The sequence below is a fragment of the Delphinus delphis genome, chromosome 5 (genome assembly GCF_949987515.2).
Source record: "Delphinus delphis chromosome 5, mDelDel1.2, whole genome shotgun sequence".
In the NCBI taxonomy this organism is placed as follows: Eukaryota; Metazoa; Chordata; class Mammalia; order Artiodactyla; family Delphinidae; genus Delphinus; species Delphinus delphis.
In genome coordinates this window covers 109,449,394-109,473,143 of record NC_082687.1, presented here as the reverse complement: position 1 = coordinate 109,473,143, position 23,750 = coordinate 109,449,394, and the positions used below count along the sequence as shown (strand labels likewise).

The following is a 23,750-nucleotide window of genomic DNA, read 5'->3' as shown; positions in this document are numbered from 1 at the left end:
CCAAATCTCAGGAGATCTTAACATCTACCCAAATTAGTGAGAAGTGCAACACACACCCCCTTCCCTGCTGTCAAACAATTAAAATAGTTGCAGATGCCAGTCAAAGAAAGACTGTGTCCAGTGTACCTGGTTTTGCCAATGGATGAACTACAACCAGTGATGAGGGCTTCAGCATGCTGCCTCGGAGACGTACCCTATTTTTGCCAGTCCTCTTGTTCACCCTTATTACCGATGGCATAGCCCAATCAGAGAACCACAAATGATCCTCAAACACAGCCACAGCAAATGGGTGACCTGGAAGCAGTTGAGATCCATTATAAACATCTTGTCTTTGCCATGAATATTTTTAAAAGGACAAGGCCTGAAACATATACCCAATTCCTACACTAAGTCAATTCTTTAATACAGCTGCTAAGCAATGTATGAGCCACTTCCTTGAGCCACCTACATCAAGGAGAGTCCACATGATGAGGGAACCTCTTCTTAGAATGGGAGCCTGGTGGTATGAAGTCCTAGCAAAGCCCATGGTCATCGAGCATTCAGAGAGTGGGAGAATGTGGGTGACTGACATAATACCACCAATAAGAAGAGGACCAGAGCTTCCCTGGTGGCTCAGTGGTTGAGAGTCCACCTGCCGATGCAGGAGACATGGGTTCGTGCCCCGGTCCGGGAGGGTCCCACATGCCGCGGAGCGGCTGGGCCCAGTGAGCCATGGCTGTGGAGCCTGTGCTCCGCAATGGGAGAGGCCACAACAGTGAGAGGCCCGTGTACCGCAAAAAAAAAAAAAAAAAAAGAAGGCGACCAGGGCAGGAATGTTTCCATGTTCAGTGATTCTATCACTATTTATAGACTAAACAACTTGACTGGGTAAGTTGGGTAAGTTATTTTACCCCTCTTTGTCTTAGGTTCCTTGTCTTTTGAATGGCAGTAATAAGTAGTAGACTAAATTTACAGGTTGCTGTAAATTGAGATTTTTACAACATTTTAAAAAATCTAAGGTAATTGAATAACAGCCTCCTCAAATTCCCATCTCCACCAATACATTTCCTTTCCTATCTCTCCTCTTAACTAAAATTAGTCCATTGACTGTGCTCCTGCCTTCTCTAGGACCTTGTTCTGTCAATTACTCCTTTCATTTACATTAATTCTCTTCTAGTCTCTTCATCTTACCAGCTTCTTTCCCTTAGCTGATTAATATGTTCAGGTCTCTCCTATCTTAATTCCCTCATCCCCTTGACCCCTCTAACTTCTTTCTGTCTCTTTCCTTCCCTTCTCAGACAAGTTTTTTGGAAGTTATTTATTATCTGCTGCTTCCATTTTCATGGCTCCAATCAACCCCTAAGTGGCCTCTTCTGATCCTACCTCAACTAAACCCGCCTCTCCATGCCACTGAAACTGCTCTGATAAGATATTCCAGTATTTAGTAAGCTGGGAAATGTTTTAATATACTATCTCAAGTGGTTAGAGGCCAAAGCTAAGGACCCCTAGGTTTGGAAGCTTTTATCACATCCAGTCACATTCCCCAGGCCAGTCTTTTTGCTAATGAAAAATGGATTTGGTGGATTAGGGTGAATGTCTCCCCCTACTGGCAGCAAACTCAAACGATTTTTCCCGGTGTAATGAATCTCCACCCATCATTATTGACCAGGGCCATTAAGATTCATTTGGGTCTCTAGCCTTTGTCCCAAATTAAAGCCATAAAGGCAGGAAGGGAATTTCCTATATAGTTATTGTTTTGTTTTGTTTGTTGTGATAAAAAAACGCATAATACAAAATTTACCATCTAAGCCTAAGACTTAACCCACAGTTTCAGTAATGTTAAATACATTCACATTGTTGTGCAACCAATTTCCAGAAATTTTTTCATCTTGCAAAACTGAAAATCTATACCCATTAAACAACTTCCTGTTTCCCCCTCCCCCTAGGCCCTGGCAAATACTATACTACTTTCTGTTTCCATAAGTGTGCCTGTTGTAGATACCCTAAGTAAGTAGAATCATACAATATTTGTCTTCTGTGACTGGCATATTTCATTTAGCAAAACGTCCTCAGGGTTCATCTATGTTGTAGTATGTGTCAGAATTAGCTATCGTTTTTCAACACAAACCCCACACTAGATATAATCTTCCTCATTTTTTGTTTACAGGAGAGCCACAGTTGAACTACCAGTAGATGGCACTGTAATGGTGGGAACGGTTATTTAGATGTACACATACCAGATAATTTGTATTTGTATCTAATAGTAAGTTGCATTAGTCACAGATTATAGCAATACAAATTATTTACAAAATATCTCCTATGCTTTTTTTGGTTTAGAATATGATGTCTTTACATTCTAGTTAGGAATTTCCAAATCCCTTTATACCTCCAAATATCAAAGCTATAACTTTACATTTATTTGGGAGATGTATTTTTTAACAATGTACGTCTCCCCTACTGACTCCATAACTTCACAGGAACCATAATTGTTTTACTCTCCACTGTATTTCCACTTCCTATAATGGTACATGGATGATGAAAGTCTACAATTGTACACAAGTTTATAATTTATTGTGAAGTATGTCAATTTTTAAAGAAGCTTGGAAGTATGTAAAATTTTTAATTATATTTATCTTGATCTATTTAATGTATAATACAAACCTAGAAGTTCATTACCAAACAGAAAGGGCAAAATAAATACCTTACAGGGATTATTAGTTTGTTAGCTTCTTCCTAAAAAAGAGAGACCATGTTTTTCATCTTCCCAACCAACCAGTTTCTAAATTCCCAAAGCATCTCTAACATCACCCTGGCTTTCATTTCGACATCCAATCTGTTACCAAATCCTCTTGGTTTTTCATTCACAGTGATTTTTGTAATATTCTAATCCTCCATTCTACTTTTTAAATGGTAATCTTCTAGCTCAGGCCTTTATTAACTGTTGACCGAACAATTATCATAACCTCCTAACTCATTTCCTTCTCTCCACATTCCAATCCAACACTTACACTGTTACCTAAGTGGTTATCCTGATATACCAATATTATCAGATACATTTCCTGCTTAAGAATATGCAATGGCTCCCTAGTACGTTCAGAATTCATTTCAGTTAACATATTCTGGCAGTACTAACCTACAAAGACCAATTTTTGCAGCCTTATCTCAAATGATAGTGTTTTATCACCTTCTATTTACCACATGGCCCAGTTCAAATACTGTCTTTGCAGATTCCCTGAGTCAAAATGAATCTCCTACTGCTATATAATGTCATAACAGTTTGTACTTCTCTTTTAACAGTTAGCATAGGCTACAGTGTTTCAAAACTCTTTATGAAAATACATGACACCCCATGCAAAATCTGAAAATATAATAGGAGGGAAAACTGTATTAACCTTTGCACATGAATGGCTAAAGATGATACTGTCACTTGTGAAAATGACATTTGAGAAAACGTAAGAAATGGTAGTAGCTGAATAAGTTCTTATTCTTAAAGAAGTTTTAAAATGGTTAATATTTTCATTCTGATTTTAAGAAATCTTGGCAAAGAGAAATGATTATGCATCACTATTTTTTATCCAATATTCCAATGTTAATCTTTGTAGCTCATAAATCTCTGGAGAAATCTGTTAGTCTGTTTGTCTGTATTCCTTTCTCACCATATGTTTAAGGGTGTGTGTGGGGGGGGTGGTGAGTGAGTGTATGTGTGTGTGTGTAAACACATTTTGTATTTAACACTCATCAACACTCAATCAAGTTGAAGAAATCACCCATTCCAAAGCCTCACCTACATCGTTCTGGGCAAGTCTTTGGCGTTTTGAACCATCCAGATTGGACATTTCAATCACAGACTGCTTGGCATCGCACCAATACAACTTGTCAGTTAAGTAATCAATTGTTATTCCACTGGGCCAGACCAGATCCGAGCTAGCTATAACCAGTCGGCCAATGCCTTGAAGGGAAGAGCTTTCAATTCGTGGATTAATCCCCATCTCAGTCCAGAATAATCTCCTTTAATCAAGAAAGCATACAACAAATAAAACTTGCAAGGAAAAACACTTCTTTCATTCTTTCATTATTAAAAACATCAATGTAAGTCACTTTAGGATAAACTAAAGTGGTACAGCAAGGAATACAGAAGGAGAAAGCAGAGCACTGAATATTGGACACAATTTTCAAAAGCAAAAAATTACCTTCTCTATGTACAGCAACGTGGACAGAAAATGCTGAATTAAGGCTCAGACGATTGGATAAGAAAGGAATTCTTAGTTTAAACACTTGTAGTGTATTACTAATCACAGGTGTTTGAGTGCATATTCTTAAATCAGCGTTTCATGCTACAAAAGGCAATGGAATCTTGCTAGCCTGTCCCTCTGATATGCATATGTAAAACTTGCTGTATATGTAAAATTACAACGTAAAGGGAAGAGCATATTTATCTATTATCCTGTTTTATACTATGTGCTCAGTTAACTTGGTCCATTTTCAGTTCTGTAAAGCAGGTGCTGAGGCACATTTTTTGAACTCAATATGGTTCAGTATCTTTTCACTGGCTTGTTTAGAGATGGTTACATTCTCATGGTTTGAATCATGTGGCTGGCTCCAAATTAATTATCTATTTCTACCAGTTTATTATTTCCCACAGGCCATCATAAAATTTCCATTATAAATAAAATAGGATGAGCTTTTATCCTTGATTTTTAACTAGGAAGGAATTATTCTCCTTAATTCTCTAACTTAAACCCACATTTGTCACTAATTCACAATTAACAACAGAGAGCCTCCTAATATTTCACGATTTCTCTTTCCTCTTCCCTAAATCTAGGAATGACCTATCACTGGAACTCATGATTTTTCTAAATAGAATTCATAAGCCATGCAATCCAAATATCATCCTCTCTCAAGAAACAATATAGTTTTTAAAGAAAGTACATAGTGTAAAGGGCTTATGCATCGTTGATGAATGAATTACAACCCACTTCCTTTCAAAAAGAAATTGAATTTGCTTAAAATGAAAGGGTATCAAAACAATAAAGTTTTCTGTAGGAAAAACAAATCAAAAGACATTAAAAGGACGAGGAAGTTATGCTAGCCATACCATTTCTGAACATTTGAACAAATCTCATGGATTTTCTTGGTTTCTGATTCCACTGACCACCTGAGGTCTTAAGACAAATTTCGGACACTAGCACATCAAACATAAACTGTCCTATGACCTCCACAGAAAGGGCCTTATTTTCACAAATACTTACTTGGCCATTGGATGAACAGCAAGTCCTCGTGGCTGAGAGATGTCCTCCTTAATGATTATTTCACGATACTTCCCATTTAAATCACTCCCTTCAATGAGAGATTTCCTAAAATGCATGTAATATAAAGGGGCTTGTTATATCAACTTTACTTTTTAAACAAAAATACTTGTTTTCCCTGTTGCTTACTGAAAAGCAAAATAGGCATTCTAAACTCCCCTATCCCAGGTGTGCACATGAACACACACGCATCAGGAGTAACACTTACGCAAAGTCTATTGTTTTTTTTTTTAACACAGTGTTTAAATTAGTTTCCCAATATTTATCCCAAGCAATTAAAACACACCGTGAAAGGGTAAGGTAAGAGGGTTCTGTGTCAGTGGCCTGGCAGGGATAAAGCCAGGAAGTACAAATGCCACCATCCCCTTCTCTTCACAACCTCCCAGCTCCTGGTGGAACCAATAAAAGCCTCCGCCTGGTGTTCACAGATCACAGGCAGGAAGGAGAGTAGACCTCGAAGGTCCACAGAGACAACCAACACAAGGACAGTAGGAGAAGACTTACACTGGCTTTAATTTTCTTCCATCTGATTCTAAGACAAATGGGAGTACTGAAATACTCTTTGCTACCCGTTCCATTAAAAAATAATAATAACTCTTTGGAATCTGGCAGGGGAGAAAATTCTTGCTTTCTAATTTTTCCATTTATTTGTCAAACAAATCTTGATGATCAAATAGACACTTCCTCAGCCCCTAAGGGCTGTGTCAGGGATTGACCTAAGCACTGGATGAGCCCCAGCAGGTTCCCTGAGCAGGCAGGACCACAACAGAGGAGATTAAAAAGAACCTTCCTGGGCTTCCCTGGTGGCGCAGTGGTTGAGAGTCCGCCTACCGTTGCAGGGGACACGGGTTCGTGCCCCGGTCCGGGAAGATCCCACATGCCGCGGAGCGGCTGGGCCCGTGAGCCACGGCCGCTGAGCCTGCGCGTGCGGAGCCTGTGCTCCGCAACGGGAGAGGCCACAGCAGTGAGAGGCCCACGTACCGCAAAAAAATAAATAAATAAAATAACCTCCCTTCCCCACCTCGTGCCATCTGCCCAGAAACACAGAGCAAGACCGGTCCCTCCACCCTGTGCTACAAAACACTCAGGAGACCTTCTGCAGGTGGCTTGTTCAAGCGCCCTTTCTAGACGGGGGGCCGGGGCTTGATCTATTCTTCCTCATGGGCCATATGCAGGAGGGAGACAAAGGTAAAATTGGCTCAGGGCCTGGGCTGGGCCCAATACACTTTGCAAACTAGCAACTCAGGGCAGTGGATAATTTGAAATCATTTATACTCCAGCGCCACTTTTTTTTTTTTTTTTGCAGTACGCGGGCCTCTCACTGTTGTGGCCTCTCCCGTTGCGGAGCACAGGCTCCGGACGCGCAGGCTCAGTGGCCATGGCTCACGGGCCCAGCCGCTCCGCGGCACGTGGGATCTTCCCGGACCGGGGCACGAACCCGTGTCCCCTGCATCGGCAGGCGGACTCTCAACCACTGCGCCACCAGGGAAGCCGCCAGCGCCACTTTTAAAAGATAATTTTATTCCCAGATGAAGTGGAAGGTATTTTTGAACTCAATGTGTCAAATTCACTCAGTCACAACTGTCACTGTGCCTGTTCCCTTGAGGGAAGGAATTCTGAAGCCACTTGCTTGTGACCAGGGGAAATAAAACTGTCAGTTCTGATCTCATTGTTACATCATCTCTAAATTCTTACTGTTCTGAGCAGGAGTAAGGTGATGAGAATTGAGACCGACATAAGCTCCTGACTCTGGAGCTGTCTCGGGCAGGATTGCTGGAATTTACTCTGAAAGCTCCCCAAGGGGGTCACCCAATAACACACTTCTATTTGATTCAGCCACAAAGCACACCTTGAACTCCGGTGTTGGTCATGAGACAGCAAAGACAAGGGCGGACATTTGGGTTCACGTGAGTTCAAGCATAACCCTCAATCTAGTGGAGTATCTCTCTCTTCATATTTGTTATCTAATTGGTCTCAGTGCCACCACTGGGATCCTCTAAACCCACCCTATTTCCAGGGCAAGGGTTGTCCATCCAGAACCCCAGAAGAGTGATTTTTTTACCTCATGGTAGTTTTTGTTACCTCAAAAGGATGAGCAAACAGATACACTGTTTCCCTCTTGATTCTTTTTACTAGGCATTTGACTTTGCGAACCAGGATTCCTTAATACTAAATACTAGCACTGCCAGTGGAATGATCAATCTGCTTCCTTCCTACAGTTAGATGTTAATCTGAATCTGTCTTTTCCTAAGCCAACGTAAACTGTAAGCATCCATTCTGGTTCTTTGACTTGGTTAAGAGTTACTATATAATCTAATATCACAAGCTTGGAATCCCAGTTATTCAAATCCAATTTCTAGCTAATATTAAGGTTTTCAAACTAGAAACCTCTCATTTCCAGACAAATTAAGGGTTTTCTCTTAGCAGCTGCCGAGAACATGAGAAGGGCTCGTTATCACTCAAGTCAGTGAGCTAGAGAATTTAAGGTCTGATCCTTCAGGATACGGTGGTGCCTGTCTATCTCCTGAAGGCATTGCCTCAGCATTAGGTACTATGGTGCTATTAATCAAACACGTGAAATTAGAGGGGCCGTGCAAATGTGGGAAATACGAGGAGACCCGGCATGCTTAGAGGGGCCCAAAGTGCCAGACATCTGCTGTCCTAATCAACGTTTCCTAAAACAGCCATGTACAAACTCTGTTATTATGCGCAGCTAAAATTTTAAATGTCCTTTTAAGTAGGTTCAAAAGCAGAGAAGGCCATTATTAATATTTTTAGCATTGTTATGACTGAAGTTGACTTTCATTTGTTACGTGACACTGGGTCGAGGACATTTAACTGACCCTGGTTGTAGAGGGCAGTACGTACTATGATTATGAAAAACACAAGCTTCGGAAATGGTCATCCTTGAGTTCAAATTCCAGATCCAGTACTTGCTGGCTGCTTGACCTCAGGAGACTTCTCTCTGGTCCTGTTGTTGCCCATCAGAGGGAAACAGGCCATCTCTCCCACCCTGAGAGCCAACATATGGGTTCTAGAAAGACTTGTCATTTAAATGTTGTGCAACCTTGAATAAATCACTTAGCCTTTCTGAGCCTTCGTTTCCCCACCTGTAAAATGAAGGGGAAGTTGATCCCTGAAGCCCCTTCCAGAGCCCCCTCTGGGAGTATCCATCCTTCATTTGGCAATTATTTATGCATGACCTTATGATATTTCTTGTACCGAGATTTAGACCAAGCATTTGTATTAGCTTTCCCTGTGTACATGTGTCTTATCTCCCTGGCTAAACCGTAAGGTGACTGGAAACATGGAGTGCTTCTCAGGCTCCTGTGTATCTCCCATGCTACCTAGGAGAGAGCCTGATCCACAGCAGATGCTCAGAGAATGCTTGTTGATTATATCCAGACAGGTTTTTGTGTTTCCCTGAAACACAAAATACATGAAATGCAAAAGCCTGAAATGCAAAAATACATGCTGTTTTCTTGGTCCTCAAAACTTGCCCTTGCCTACAGACCTTGATGAAAGATACAGTCTTGATTAAAAGGAGGAATGTCCTGTTTGGTGGTGGGGAGGGGGTTGAGGGACTGTGGACAGCACTGGGGGCATCTTTCCTCCGATCCCAGTCAGGTGCCCAGCAATATTTTCCTGTGTTCAAAGTGGAGGATGAAGCCAGCTGTATTACCTATCCAATCACCCCTCTCCCATGTGGCTTAAAACTGAAAGAGGAAACCTACCGTCTGTCTGTCCAGTAGAATTTACGGCCAATCCAGTCTACAGCAAGACCTTCTGGCACACCTACTTCTTCCTCAATAAGCCTTTCTCGCTGGGAACCATCCATATTTGCTCTCTCTATCCACTTTAGGGCTGTATGGGCAAAGTATATCTACAAAAGAGAACACAGGCATTTCAGTTTGATTTGTTTAAAAACTTAATGTGGAATATATACAAATGAGGTTAGTAAATCTTTATATTATACAGTACAATAGTTAAGAGCTGGGCTTTGGAGATAGACACACCTGGAACTGAACTCCACCTCGGTTGCTTCCCAGATATGTGTAAACTTAAGCAAGTTTATCAGTGTCTCAGAGGCTCAGTTTCCTCTTTGGTAAAATGGGGATGATACTATGAAGCGCATTAGTTTTATATATATAAGTTCTTAGCCTTGTGCCTGGCACATATTTCTATTGCTATGGATAATTTGCTTATCTTTGATCATTGGTCAATAACAAAGCCATCATACTTGAACTCTAACGGCTTCTACAGCCTGAAAGGGAACAAAGATGAGCAGTTTAATGGGGGCTGCAAGCTGAGCTTTAACTTCTACTGCTTGATCCACAGGATTCCACTTCGCTGCAAGTCAGGAGACACAGCTGCCCCTCCCAGTTTTGACACTTATTTGTTTGATTGCCTTGGTTAAATCATTTTTATTTATTTATTTATTTTAAAATTGAAGTGTAGTTGATGTACAATATTATATAAGTTAAGGTATATAAGGTATATAATATAATGATTCACAATTTTTAAAGCTTATGTTCCATTTATAGTTATTATAAAATACTGGCTATATTCCCTGTGTTGTACAATATATCCTTGTAGCTTATTTTGTACATAATACTTTGTACCTCTTAATCCCCTCCACCTATATTGCCCCTCCCCACTTCCTTCTCCCTACTGGTAATTACTAGTTTGTTCTCTATATCTGTGAGTCTGCTTCTTTCTTTTTATATTCACTAGTTTGTTGTATTTTTTGGATTACACATATAAGTGATAACATACAGTATTTGTCTTCTTCTGTCTGGCTTATTTCACTGAGTATAATACCCTCCAAGTCTATCCATGTTGCTTCAAGTGGCAAAATTTCACTCTTTTTTATGGCTGAGTAGTATTCCATTGTGTGTATATGTGTGTGTGTGTGTGTGTGTGTGTGTGTGTGTAGGTACCACATCTTCTTTATCCATTCATCTGCTGATGGATACTTAGGTTGCTTCCATATCTTGGAGACTGTAGATAATTCTGCTATGAACATGGGGTGCATGTATCTTTTTGAATTAGTGTTTTTGTTTTTTTCTGATATATACCCAGGAGTGGAACTGCTGGGTTATATTGCTGGGTTTATTTTTAGTTTATTGAGAACCCTCCATACTGTTTTCCACAGTGGTTGCACCAATTTACATTCTCAATAACAGTGTACATGGTTAAGTCATTTAATCTCAATTTTCTCAGCTATAAAAATGACAAAGTCAGACTAGGTATTTGCTAAAGTTCCTTTCATCTCTAACTGCAGATAATTTCATTTTAATTAATAGATTTTGTCCAACAGAACATACCTTGAAGATGCAAAGTTCTTTTTCAGTCTAGTATGCAGACTATCGAACAGGTACAAGAATAAAAAATTGCTATGGGTTAGCTGACAATTTAATGACAGCATATGTGGAATATTAACTGTGAGTACATATATGTACATAAACCTATCATCAATAATGAGAATATTCATAAAATGGTAATTAAATAAAGGATTATCATCTCTCTAGAAAAGGTTCTATTCCATAATACAAAAATGGGCACTTCTTATATTAAAAAATACTCTGCTGGTGCACTGCTTCTCAAATTCACATGTGTACCTGAATCACCTGGGAATCTCGTTAAAATGCAGATTCTGATTCAGTGGTCGCAGTGGAGCCTGAGAATCTGCAGTTCTAACACGCTCCAGGCCATGTTGATGTCACTGGTCTAAGGACCACAGTTTGGGAAGCAAGAAAATGAGAACATTGACCAGAGAAATGAAAAACCATGAATAAGCCACATGACTTAAAGTTCATTTTAGGTTTCCTTATTCACCTAGTTGTAAAAAATACTGACTGTGTGGGAAAAAACTAATTTGGTAATAAATGAATCTTGAACTGATTCTATTAATTTTTTCCTGTTAATAGAATTCTTCTATGGAGTCAAATAGATTCAGTTCACAGAAAAAAAAAAGAATTGTTTGCTAGTATTTAATTACAAAACTTCTATTTGCAAAAGTAGTTATATTCGCCTATCAATCCAGACCAATTAAACACAGAATCAATTTGCTTCACTCTATCTCTTTTGGCCATTTACCAGAATGCTTCAAATCAGGAAGAAACAAAAGCACAAGTTTTAAAATTCTAGGAATTAATGCATCATCTAGTAACAACTAAGTCATTATGGAGGGAGATTAATAACTATGTAACTTCATAATTATTGGCTGATTCATCTCCAGAAGTTACTGTAACATATCATTTCAAGCACATTCTAACCTAGCATAAAGATAACAAGAAATTAAAGACCAAATGGTCAGCTGATTGGGTTGATAATTTAGAAATTCTAATATTTATACCAAAAAAACTTCATGTAAAATTATTATGTAAATAATGTTGTGTTAGACTGCCATTCACACATGAGCTGTAAAACTTATGTTTCTTGGTTTTCATGGTTAGGAGGTCACTGAATTTCCTCCCTTAAGGACATGTATTAAATGCAAATTAGTAATCCATACTTCCTATGCTGCACCTCAACCTCCTATTTCTCCCAAAACACAAATAAATAAAAACCTATTTATGGTGCTCTTCCTGTGTGTATGGCACTGTGCTAGCTTCCTATTCTCATTTCCAAAGAGGAAACTAAACTTCAGATTCTGTTCAAATTATCCCCAATAAAATGGCTGAATCACAGCAAGGAACAGGGTAGGGTTATGATAACAGAAACATCCTTAAAACTTTCTCAAGTGATGTTTTAATATCTACATTTAAATTTTTCTTTGCCTAATTGTTCTGAGCTTAGCAGAGGATTTTCAAGTAACCCAGGTCATCTGTTAGGATAAAATCCTCTACTCTGTCCTTAAAGCACAGCCACATCTCTTCAGGCAGCAAAACCGTACCTTATTTTCCACAGGGTCATGATCTAGGGCAAAAACCATTCCTATCTGCTGGCTGAGCAGGGTTCCATAATCTGTTCCGTCAAAATGCATGTGTCGAATATCTTGAGAATTGGCAAACAGCAAAAACGGTGGTGGTCCTAATAACCAAATTTAAATATGGTTGCATTTAAAATATGCCTTGGAACCCAAAAGGCACTTCTGACCCTTCCCGTTCATTGTACCCTCTTCCTTAATTTCTGCAGTACTTGTTTCTTAATTTCCCACCAGTACGGTGTAGGTTAAGAGAGGCAAGAAGACTTCCTTTTCCATGAGGTGATATACGGCCAGAATTTCATCGCTGGTTTCCTCCCTGTCTAGGTGCCTGCTTTTAAAATGCAAATTACTTATAGAAAGAGACAGTATTAAGTAACAAACATCTTAACTAAATGATGTAAGTCTTATGCTGTGTAATCTCCTTGATTCACACATATTGAAACATTAATATTAGCAGACTGTATTAATTCATGTCCAAAAAATACCCTTCTCTGGTCTGGACAGTTTTAAAATGGAGGTATGATTATGTGAGTTAATAACTAGACCCCTGATAATTTTCAGAGCTCAGATTATGCTATATTAACTAAGGCCCTGAGAAGTTAAGAGTACTGGGGTCTAAGGCAAGCTCTGTAGGCTCATCATTATGTTATCCCAGATTACAGGCATAATGAACCTCAGGAGAGATTAAATCAATTTGGCATAAATCTAGGATTTCCAAGGCTGTTGAAGGACATGAGATGTAATATCAGAAGATGAAAAAATAGTTGAAGCATACAACTTCATATTAAATTTTGTCATGAAAAGGACAGAACTTGTCAAAGTATTATGATTATTACATTCACCAGAGAGATAAAAATCAAATCAATCAACAAATATTTATTAAATGCCCCTTAACTATAAAGTGTTTTAAGACTATTCTGGTTATGACTTTCACATATACTGGAATGCCATACCTGATGTTATAGTAAATCTTTGCTTAACGCTAATTAACTTCAAAATGTTCCTCAAACACAGAATTATTATTTATATAATATTAATTTGTTATTCATATTTATAATGTGATTTGTTTTCCATTTCCAAAAATTAAAAAATCAGACTTTCTATGCAGAAGCCAAGAGCAATTTAACACTTTCTAAATAAAATGTTGTTTTTCACATAATCTTTTTTGCAGAGACACACTTTCAAATGTTCACAGCACTAACCTGAGGCTGTACAGCTCTTTTTGTCCAGTTGTAGGTCATAGCCCGGAATGCAGCCACATTCCCAGGATACTGGGCTAAGAGGGATGCAGAGCTGGCTACATCCACCATTATCGGGAGATGAACAACCTACAAAAAACAATTCCTTGGTAATGATGCTATGGTATTAAAAAAATATCATGTTTTCATCAAAATATTAAGGTGAACCAAATATACATTGCTTTTTAAAACCATTTCCACAATCATTCATACTGTCACAATCAAGCTTATTTTTCAGAGATTGGGAGGAAAATGTCACCATACTCTACTTCCCTATAACCTGACAGCTTCAGTGTTAATCCTTCACATCCCAATGACCCTTGTCTTCTTGTTCTATCACTGAATTTGTGAACAAGCACACTGGCAGCTGGCTGGAATAAAAAGTGCATTTTGCTGAGTTTGGCAGCTGGTCTAATTCTTCCTAGTGATTAACATATTTTTTTCTCTCTCACATTTTTGCTCTCTTGACTTCTTTTGCTCTTTTTATTTAAAAAAATGTCACACATAACTCTTTGCTAATTTTGAGTTATAGCCTTCACTCTATATGCTTAAGTCTCTATGAAGATAAAAGTAGGGAGGTATTCATAGGTGCAAGGAACAGGCTAAGCGCTCCACATCCACCACCTTGTTTAATGCTGGTCACAAATCCAGGAGGCAGGTATCATTAACCTCTGCAGATGAGGAAACTGAGACCAAAAGAGGGCAAGTAACTAGTCCAAAACTACACTGCTAGTAACTGGTAATGCTATCTCAGGGCTGTCTAGCTTCAAAGCTCTTGCTCATAACCACTACACTATGCTATCTAAAAACAAAACACAAAAATCTTATTTAAATCTATATGTTAATCCATTATGTAAATATCTTTCAATGTGTAATGTTGGAAAATCTATTCTCCTTTGTCAGTAGATGGATTTTTAGGTGTCAGTTAGAAAATGAATGTTTTCTTTTTTTTAACATCTTTATTGGGGTATAATTGCTTTACAATGGTGTGTTAGTTTCTGCTTTATAACAAAGTGAATCAGTTATACATATACATATGTTCCCATATCTCTTCCCTCTTGCGTCTCCCTCCCTCCCACCCTCCCTATCCCACCCCTCCAGGCGGTCACAAAGCACCGAGCTGATCTCCCTGTGCTATGCGGCTGCTTCCCACTAGCTATCTACCTTACGTTTGGTAGTGTATATGTGTCCATGCCTCTCTCTCGCTTTGTCACAGCTCACCCATCCCCCTCCTCATATCCTCAAGTCCGTTCTCTAGTAGGTCTGTGTCTTTATTCCTGTCTTACCCCTAGGTTCTTCATGACATTTTTTTTTCTTAAATTCCATATATATGTGTTAGTATACGGTATTTGTCTTTCTCTTTCTGACTTACTTCACTCTGTATGACAGACTCTAGGTCTATCCACCTCATTACAAGTAGCTCAATTTCGTTTCCTTTTATGGCTGAGTAATATTCCATTGTATATATGTGCCACATCTTCTTTATCCATTCATCCGATGATGGGCACTTAGGTTGTTTCCATCTCCGGGCTATTGTAAGTAGAGCTGCAATGAACATTTTGGTACTCAAACAAACGATAGGCAGATAAACTTACCACTACAGGTTTTCCCATCTGTCTCAAGCACTGAGCCTTCAGGACAGAAACATATGGGACCGTCTGATGTCAGAACACAATCATGACTGCATTCAGACACATTGCTTGGGCAGGAAATTAATTCTAATTAATGAAAAATAAGGTCAAGATTAGTGTTAAATCAGATTTGTGGAAATTTGGTAAATTCAGTTGCTAACAAAAAAAATGATATCCTGAAAAGAATAAATTAAATAAAGATTGAACATTTATGAATTGCTGTGGTAATAGAGATATAAAAATAAAGAAAAAGTTTCAATTCTAAAACAAATTAAAGAAGGACTTCTAATTTTGGAAAGTGACTCTAGTTTCCTCAAAGTTTCTTCTCTGACAATTAATACTTTTTATGTTATTAGTCATCAAAATTCCAAAATATTTTAAATGGAACTTGGGCAAATGATTCTCAAGTTCATCTGGAAAACAAATTACATGTGTAAGAAAACTAAAAACATTGTGTAACTATGGTTAGGTGTGAGAAGAGAATGAGAGGCTCTAAACAAATATAAAATGTATCACAAAGATGCAATAATTAAAACAGTGGGTAATGAGTACAGGAATAGACCAAGAGGATAATATCAATAGAACCAGACAGAAAGTTCATTTTATTTTTTTGCAATTTGTAAAATTTATTTTGTCACAATTTCAAATGAAATTAACAGTTTTGCACTTAACTAACAAATTTACTTATCTACCAAACAGTTTCTCAATGGTTTGGTTTGTCAGGAACTTTGTAGATATCTGATAACTCATTTGCTTATGATTCTGGACAGCTATAGATAGAATTCAGATTGCCCCAGTCTAAATGTCAAGGTTTATATCAAGCACAACGTTTTACAGTTTCTTTAACTTTTTAAATTAAGATATTATTTTCAAAGAACAAGGCTCCAGTTTACATCATTACCTTAAAAAAATGAAGATTTATTTCAATGGAAGACAGTTATTGTGAAAGCATTTTTTTCACTTGAAAGTTATTTTATGTAAACTTACGTGGATTTTTTTTGCATCAAAATATTCCCTGATAGTAATAAAGCAGGTATTATTATAAGTTTTTCAGAATATACCTTATAAATGAAATACAGTTATAGGAAAGATTGGAAAGCTCATTTTAGAAAAGACTCAAGTACACATAAGAATACAGTATGTGATAAAGGTATTTTAAATCATTGAGCATGTGTCATCCAGTAAATGGTAGAGAAATAAATGAGTAATGCTTTGAGGCAAAAGCTAAATCCCTACCATATACCACACATCAAAATAAGTTCCAAGTAAATCAAATATTAAAATGTAAAATATATACCATAGAAGTTCTAGCAGTTTTGACAATCAAGTGAGATTATGTGTGTCCTACTTGACACATAATGGACTCTAACATATTAACATCATGCACTTGAGTATATCTGCTCACAGATAAACCACATGATATTAGAAGAAGGGCAAATTCCATAAACAGTCACGAAGGTAGTGGGTAATTTCCAAGAACTTCATTACCATCCATCCATTTTTCTGTGCCTTGTTTCACAAGCACATATAACATCCAGACTAACATATTCTCCATCATCTGTGAAGCAGTACTAGACAATATACATGAGATTTTTTTTTTCTTTTTTGGCCGCACTGCGTGGCTTGTGGAATCTTAGTTCACTGACGAGGGATTGAAACCTGGCCCCTGGCAGTAAGAGTGCCAAGTCCTAACCACTAGACTCCAAGGAATTCCCACATGATTTTAAACATTCGTTTCTACTTAGCTATGTTGGTAGATTCAATAAGAAACCTATAAGAAGGTATCTGAGTATGTAATCCTAAATTTGAATTGAGAATATTCATATAAACTCATAATGTATTTCTCTTTTTAAAAAGTGTTTTCCTAACTCTGATGCCCTAAAACACTCAAAACAATAACTGACTTTGAAGCAGGTTATGTTTTCTAAATACAATTTCTCATAAAAAGGAAGCAGTGGCCTTGAGAGATTGCTGATTCTAGGTCTAGAACATGGAATGTACAAGACAAGCCTGGAAAATATGTCCTACCAGGTAAGAGAAAACTATCAAAGACTACTGGGGTCTGGAACCCATTTGAAGATTCTCCCAGCAGCCAAAGAGGAGACAACTTGCTGATCGGTAAGAATAACAACTGCAATGGGTTGAAACATATAAAAAATGTTAAAAATCCAAGGGTTCATAATAATACTTACAAAAAACAAATCTCCCAAAGTCATTGAAGTCACCATCACTCTGATGCCAAAACCAGACAGAGACATTACAGGCCAATATCTTTAATGAATATAGATGCAAAATGCTCAAGAAAATATTAGCAAGCCAGATGCAAAAGCACATAGAAAGGATCATACATCATGATCACGTTGGATTCATTCCAGGGTCACAAGGATGGTTCAACATATGCAAATCGATCGATATGATACACCACATCAACAAAAGGAAGGACAAAAACTACATGATCATCTCGATAGATGCAGAGAAAGCATTTGATAAAATTCAACATCCATTTATGATAAAAACTCTTTCCAAAGTGGGTACAGAAGGAATATATCTCAATATAATAAAAGCCATTTATGACAAACCCACAGCCAATATAATACTCAATGGTGAAAAGCTGAAAGCCTTCCCATTAAAATCTGGAACAAGACAAGGATGCCTACCTTTCACCACTTCTATCTGACATAATATGGAATTAACAGATGCACACTACCATATATAAAATAAACAACAAGCACAGAGAGTTATATTCAATATCTCAATACCCAACAAACTACAATGGAAAAGAATTTTAAAAAAAGAATATAGATATATACATATATATGTGTATAATTGAATCACTTTGCTGTATACTTGAAACTAATGTGATATTACAAATCAACTATACTTCAATAAAAAATAAAATTAAAAAACCCCATTGGCCACCTTTGGAAGGTGTTAAAGAACCAACCCATTATCCTAAATATAAGTAAACAAGGAGAAAATAGTTCATCACTTATACAGCCTTAACTGTAAGAATTGTATCTTGAAGTCACCAAACAGTTAATGAGAGAACATTCTTTTTATAAAGGTATTACAATTCATGATTAAAAAGAAATATTAGAACTAGATATCATCATTCAAATCCCCTGATGAAATAATGAATCTAGGAAATGAGTGTTAATGGCCACTACAACCATTCCCTGAAAGATGACTGGACTCTTTCTTGCTCCCAGCAGTCTTCGCAGCTGCTCTGGGTTGGGGGCAGTCCTACCCTAAGGCAGAAAAATGGTGGCCGAAAAGAAGACGAAAAAGTTGCTGGGCCTGATGAACTCTACGCTGCAACTCATTATAGAAAGTGGAAAGTAAGTGCTGCAGGTACAAGCAGATTCTGGAAATGTTCAGACAAGGCAAAGAGAAACTGGTCATCCTCACCAACAAATGCCCAGCCTTGTGGAAATCTGAAATAGAGTACTACACCCTGTTGGCCCAAACTGGTGGCCACCACTACAGTGGCAATAATATTGAATTGGGCACAGCATGTGGAAAATACTAGAGTATGTATGTCACTGGCAAAGCCCACTAGGGTCCTCGGGAAAAATAAGATGGAATCTAGGTGATAAGGTCTAACCTCTTCTTTGGGCTTAGTCTCGTTTCAGTTGCATGTAGGGGGCCGTGTGCAGAGGCCTTGCGTCTAACACATGGGATCAGAGTTCCCAGCGCAGAACTGCCGCACCTGTTACTGCAGCTCAGTGGGCTGTATGCAGAAGCACTGTGCTCGACACCTCGATTCAACAGGGCAGCGACAGCCGTGTGCAGAGACCCTGCACCCAGCACTGCGATCTGGAGCCTGAGCAGCGCGCTTGTGTGTGCCCAATGGGAACTCCGCCCCCTCCCAGCTGTGGAGAACCCTATAAAGCAGCCCTGCCCACGGCCTGTCAGGGGAGCGGGTACTATGGAGGTGAGCTCATATCTCTCCAATCTCTGGTCCAGTAATAAAGCTTTCCTTTGTTTCTGAACCAAACTCGGTCTCGTCCTATTGGCACTAGTGATGCCAGGCAGGAGGACCCTTGTGAGGACTGACTGGAAAGGGTCGGTAACATGCACACTGGCTAATATTGACCCAGGTGATTCTGACAGCATTAGAAGAATGCCAGAATGGACTGGTGAAAAGTAAATCGTGCATATTTTTTCTTCAGTAAAACTGTCCAGAATTTGTTTTTTTAAAAAAGAAGAAGACCTTTGGGGAACTTTAGAACGGATGACAGAGGGAGAAACAACCAGATGTTATGTGTCTTCTGATGGAAGTATAAGCATACCAATGAAGTATTATTGTCAAAATTTCAAAGCCTAATCTGATCAAGCCTGCAGATCTAACTACAAGTTTGAGAAGGACAGGGACATCTTAGAAGTGTGTTCAGTAAAATCCAGAGTGTGAGAAACTCTGCAGGAAACAGTTTCTTCAGCAACTACTTGCAAGGGGAAAAAAAGAGGAGAGGGAATCTGTAGGATAAGAGAGAGAGGTATCAGCTAATATCAGCATAACACACGGAGCTTGTTTGGACACCTTTCAACTGTTGAAAACTTTTTAAGATAATTTGAAAACTGACTAGATATTTGATGTTATTAGGGAATTATTGTTAATTTTTTTAGTTGTGATAATGGTATCGTGGTTATACCTGAAAACTGACTGGGTATTAGATATTAGGGAATTCGAGCTAGTTTTTTAGATGTAATAGTGTATCATGATCATGTTTTTTACATGCTTACCTTTCAGAGATATATAATGAAATATAATGAAATATGGATAAATAAACAGTAAAGTATATAAATACATGCTTGTTGGAGGTTTTGATCTAACAGGTCTGGGATAGAGTCTGGTCATTCGCATTTTAAAAAACAAACCAAAATAAAACTCCAAGGTACTCCTGATGCATGCTGTTGATCGAGGACCACCAACCCAGATCACAGCCACCTTAGGAACATCAGTGCAAATGGAGGAAATAATGCAATAAATACTTGTTGTGACTTACGGTGACACCGTTTCCCATCAGGAAGCAGAACAAATCCTACAGGGCATGTGCAATAATAGGATCCAGGGATGTTTTCACACCCAAGAGTACAGCCATGATTCCAAAAGGCACACTCGTTGACATCTACACCATAACAACAGTAAAACAGTCAGATGGGTTTTTTGAAAATAAATTGTAGTATCACTAATAAGTCAGCAAAAAGTATGGTATCTCACACCTCGATCTGCTGTAACTGACCACGGCAAGACTGTTTTTGCTACTCTAACAAAGAGTGAAAGAAATGAGTTCAATTATCATGAAAGCCATGGCTTAAACTGTCACAGTTTATACTTTCAAATACAGATTTTCATATTAAAATTACTCCTGGGATAAAGTAGTACTATTTCCCCTGAAAAGGTATAGGCATTTAAGGCAAGGACCCTAGAAAGTTCTTGACAAGGGCAGGACATCCCCCTGCTTTGCTCTTCACTTTCTCAAGGCTGACAGGAGGCCCTCACCTGAATATGGGAGCATTCCCTAGCTTCCAGATCACTGTTCTATGCTATGGCTCTCGCCCACTGGTCCCATGTAAGCAGGGGACTGCAGTTAACAGGCAGATGCCAGGTTTACCTGAAGTCTCACCCCAACTTATTCCACTCAATGTACGTTGCAGCCATTGGATTCTTTTCATCGGTAACTCACTGGACGTCCCAGGAGAAAGGACATGGCATTTCTCCTTGGGTTAAGTACATCGGGCCTGGAGTCTCACAATAGGATGAGCCCAAGATAACCAGACAAGGTGCAGTTTCTCAAGATTCCTACCAAACAGTTATGGGATGAGATGCGGGAGTCACATACCCTTTGAGGATCTTATGAGAGCTACGGAACTACTCCCCTAAAAAATCTGACAATACTGACATTTTGCACACCGTCAAACCCACAGAACTCCGTAGAGTCCACTCAGAGAATCCCTGCCTTATATCCATCCCTGAGTAGCCTCTGAAAGTATCTGATCTGGGAACACAAGATATAAAGGAGACCTGAAAATGTTACAAGGGCTTAAAATTGGGGAAAAAATAAAATTGCGTTTCTGGGGGAAAAAAGGAGGCAACTTGAAATTGGTTCCACATGGAGGTTCTGGATTGCCCACGGAAGACCAGCCACTGGCCCAGGTGAGCTGTGTTCGCTCACCACACGTTACCTTCACAGTTCTTTCCATCTTGGCTTAAAGCGTATCCCTCTGCACACATGCACACATGGGACTTGGGCTCTTGCCCACACATGCTGCTTCTGCAGTCACCTTTCCTCAGTTTGCAGAGTTTCTGATCTAAAAGAGAAGGCGGTTAATTTGGAGTGGATGTGTGTTTTGACCGGGGCAGTGCATGATCCCCTCACGGCTCCTAAGAACTCTAATCTTCCCGTGACATCAGCAGGGGTGTTGCCTCACAGAGGTGGCACTGCTCTAGGGTCGAACGTTAGCCCAAATCACTCGGCATTCCGAAGCCCATTTATTTCTCTAGTTGTATCTCTCCTACAGTAGCTCTCGGGATAGGATGTACTAATTACCTGGAGATGTCGTTCCTTGGGTTACGAACACTAAGCACAACTTGATAGCTTTTTCTTTTTGACCTGCTTTTATCAAAAGTATTTATTTATTTAAAAAATAAATAAGGCAATAAACAGAAATGCTGAAAATGAAATATCTGTTTAAGAAGCAAAAAAGGCTGCAAAATGAAGAACATCTCTTTTTAAGTATAATATTTATAGGTCAGATCTATATATTTATGTTTTTAGGATCATTATGTAAAGAACAACTTCTTTCAGACAGTATATACCACTGCCATATGTCTTATCCCCAAGTTTCTGAGTTTATTGCTGCCAGCATTCCATGTGTGACAAAATAGCCCAGGGCAAATAGTAAAATCTGCTCAGTAGGTAGGTGCTTGGATGAAATTAGCCAAATAATACATTGAACAACAGATGGCCAACTTGGTACCTTTGGTTTTCAAAGCCAGAGTCAAGGGCTAAACTAGTAACACATATATCCCTGTTCGAATTTTGTTCCTTCTCAGTTTTGCCAATTTTAATAATGACTGTGAAATGCTCTGGAAATACAGAGGTAAGCTTGAATTTGAGGGCAGCTCTCAAGGTGCATGTAGTTATGGAGGCCAGAGCTCTGGCAATAGGTGACGGCAGGGGAAGAGGACCGGGGTCAGGCACCAGGAGACCTGGCATAGCTGAGATCAGTGAAAGCCTGTGAGTAAGGGGAGGAGCCCACTAAAAACACAGCCTTGCCGTGAAAGACACAAGAAACAAGCCAGCGAGAGCCTGAGCACAGTAGTGCACGAGGCTGAGACCGTCCCCCATGCAGGTCTGTTTCTCTGGTCTCTGTCTACTTAGAAAGGTGCCCCTCACTCTGACTCTACCCCTTTCCTTCTACTTCAAGTTACTAAACACTTTTCTTGACCGACAAAGCATCACACATTAGAAACATATTCTTGCCCCCTTGAAAATGTTTCTAATGTACCTTGAGACCACCTGGAGGGCATGTCACCCTCTAGACATTCTGATTTGATACATCAAGGGAAAGGCTCACTTTTACCGGATTCTGGAATGATTCTGACGCTGGAGTCGTTACACCACACTTTGAGAGGCACTGACCTAAAGTACTAATGGAATATCCCACTTTCACCTCAGTTATGTATGCCTCCTTTTAGCTAATCTGTGTTATTTCTTCAGTTATTTTAAACTTGTTTATTCAGATCTCTTGATAGAATTACATGCGCAATTATTTAATACTGTTGGAATATTATCAACTAAGTCAGTTAAGATTTACACTGAATAGTTTTTTTTATAATTAAAAATAATTTTTTTAAAGTTATTTATTTTTGGCTGCGTTGGATCTTCGTCGCTGTGCGCGGGCTCTCTCTAGTTGCGGTGAGCAGGGGTTACTCTTCCCCGCGGCGCGCGGGTCCCTCACTGCGGCGGCCCCTCCCGTTGCGGAGCACGGGTTCTAGGGGCACAGCTTCAGTAGTTGTGGCTCGTGGGCTCTAGAGCGCAGGCTCAGTAGTTGTGGTGCACTGGCCTAGCTGCTCCGTGGCATGTGGGATCTTCCCGGACCAGGGAACGAACCCGTATCCCCTGCATTGGCAGGAAGATTCCTATCCGCTCTGCCACCAGGGAAGCCCTACACTGAATAGTTTTTGGATATTGATTCCAAAAATTTTGTTTCTTGTCCATGGTTTTTAGGCCAATTATGCATGTTTAGTAACATTGTTTTTCTACATGCTTCACATGCTTCCTACATGCTTCCTACATGCTTCACATATCAAAATTTTAATTAAGAAAATTAAAAACAAAATGACCCCAATTTTTAAAGGACTAAAGTCAGAAACTCACAAATGTACTGGAGACAAAATGTACCTAATTCAAATTTCTAAAAAAGAACATGTGATTGTTTTAACTGTATTTTTTATAACGTTTACAAATTAACAACAACAAAAATCCAGAAAGGCCTGATTAATAGCACCTTTTAATAGCCTTTTAATAGCACCAAAGTGCTACTACTTTCTTGAGGTAACCAAAAAGTGAGAGATTATGCTTCCTGTAAATATCCCTTATAAAAATCTTTCCAAACCCAGTATGATAGACGACCACTGCATTAAGAATTGGGGAAACTG

The 23,750-nt window shown here is 39.0% G+C and overlaps 1 protein-coding gene and 1 pseudogene across 1 annotated transcript in view; one reads left to right on the top strand and one right to left on the bottom strand.

The window, feature by feature from the left end:
- EGF (epidermal growth factor) overlaps positions 1-23,750 on the bottom strand; it is a 93,835-nt gene that overhangs the window by 30,987 nt on the left and 39,098 nt on the right. The window contains exons 6-14 of the mRNA XM_060012887.1: positions 21,272-21,397; positions 20,092-20,214; positions 15,050-15,172; positions 13,419-13,544; positions 12,184-12,320; positions 9,020-9,168; positions 5,229-5,333; positions 3,764-3,987; positions 127-294 (exon numbers count right to left, since the gene is read on the bottom strand). Coding sequence (XP_059868870.1) covers positions 127-294; positions 3,764-3,987; positions 5,229-5,333; positions 9,020-9,168; positions 12,184-12,320; positions 13,419-13,544; positions 15,050-15,172; positions 20,092-20,214; positions 21,272-21,397 — 1,281 coding nt within the window. The remainder of the gene's footprint in view (positions 1-126; positions 295-3,763; positions 3,988-5,228; positions 5,334-9,019; positions 9,169-12,183; positions 12,321-13,418; positions 13,545-15,049; positions 15,173-20,091; positions 20,215-21,271; positions 21,398-23,750) is intronic.
- Positions 18,215-19,235, top strand: LOC132425562 (large ribosomal subunit protein eL30-like; annotated as a pseudogene).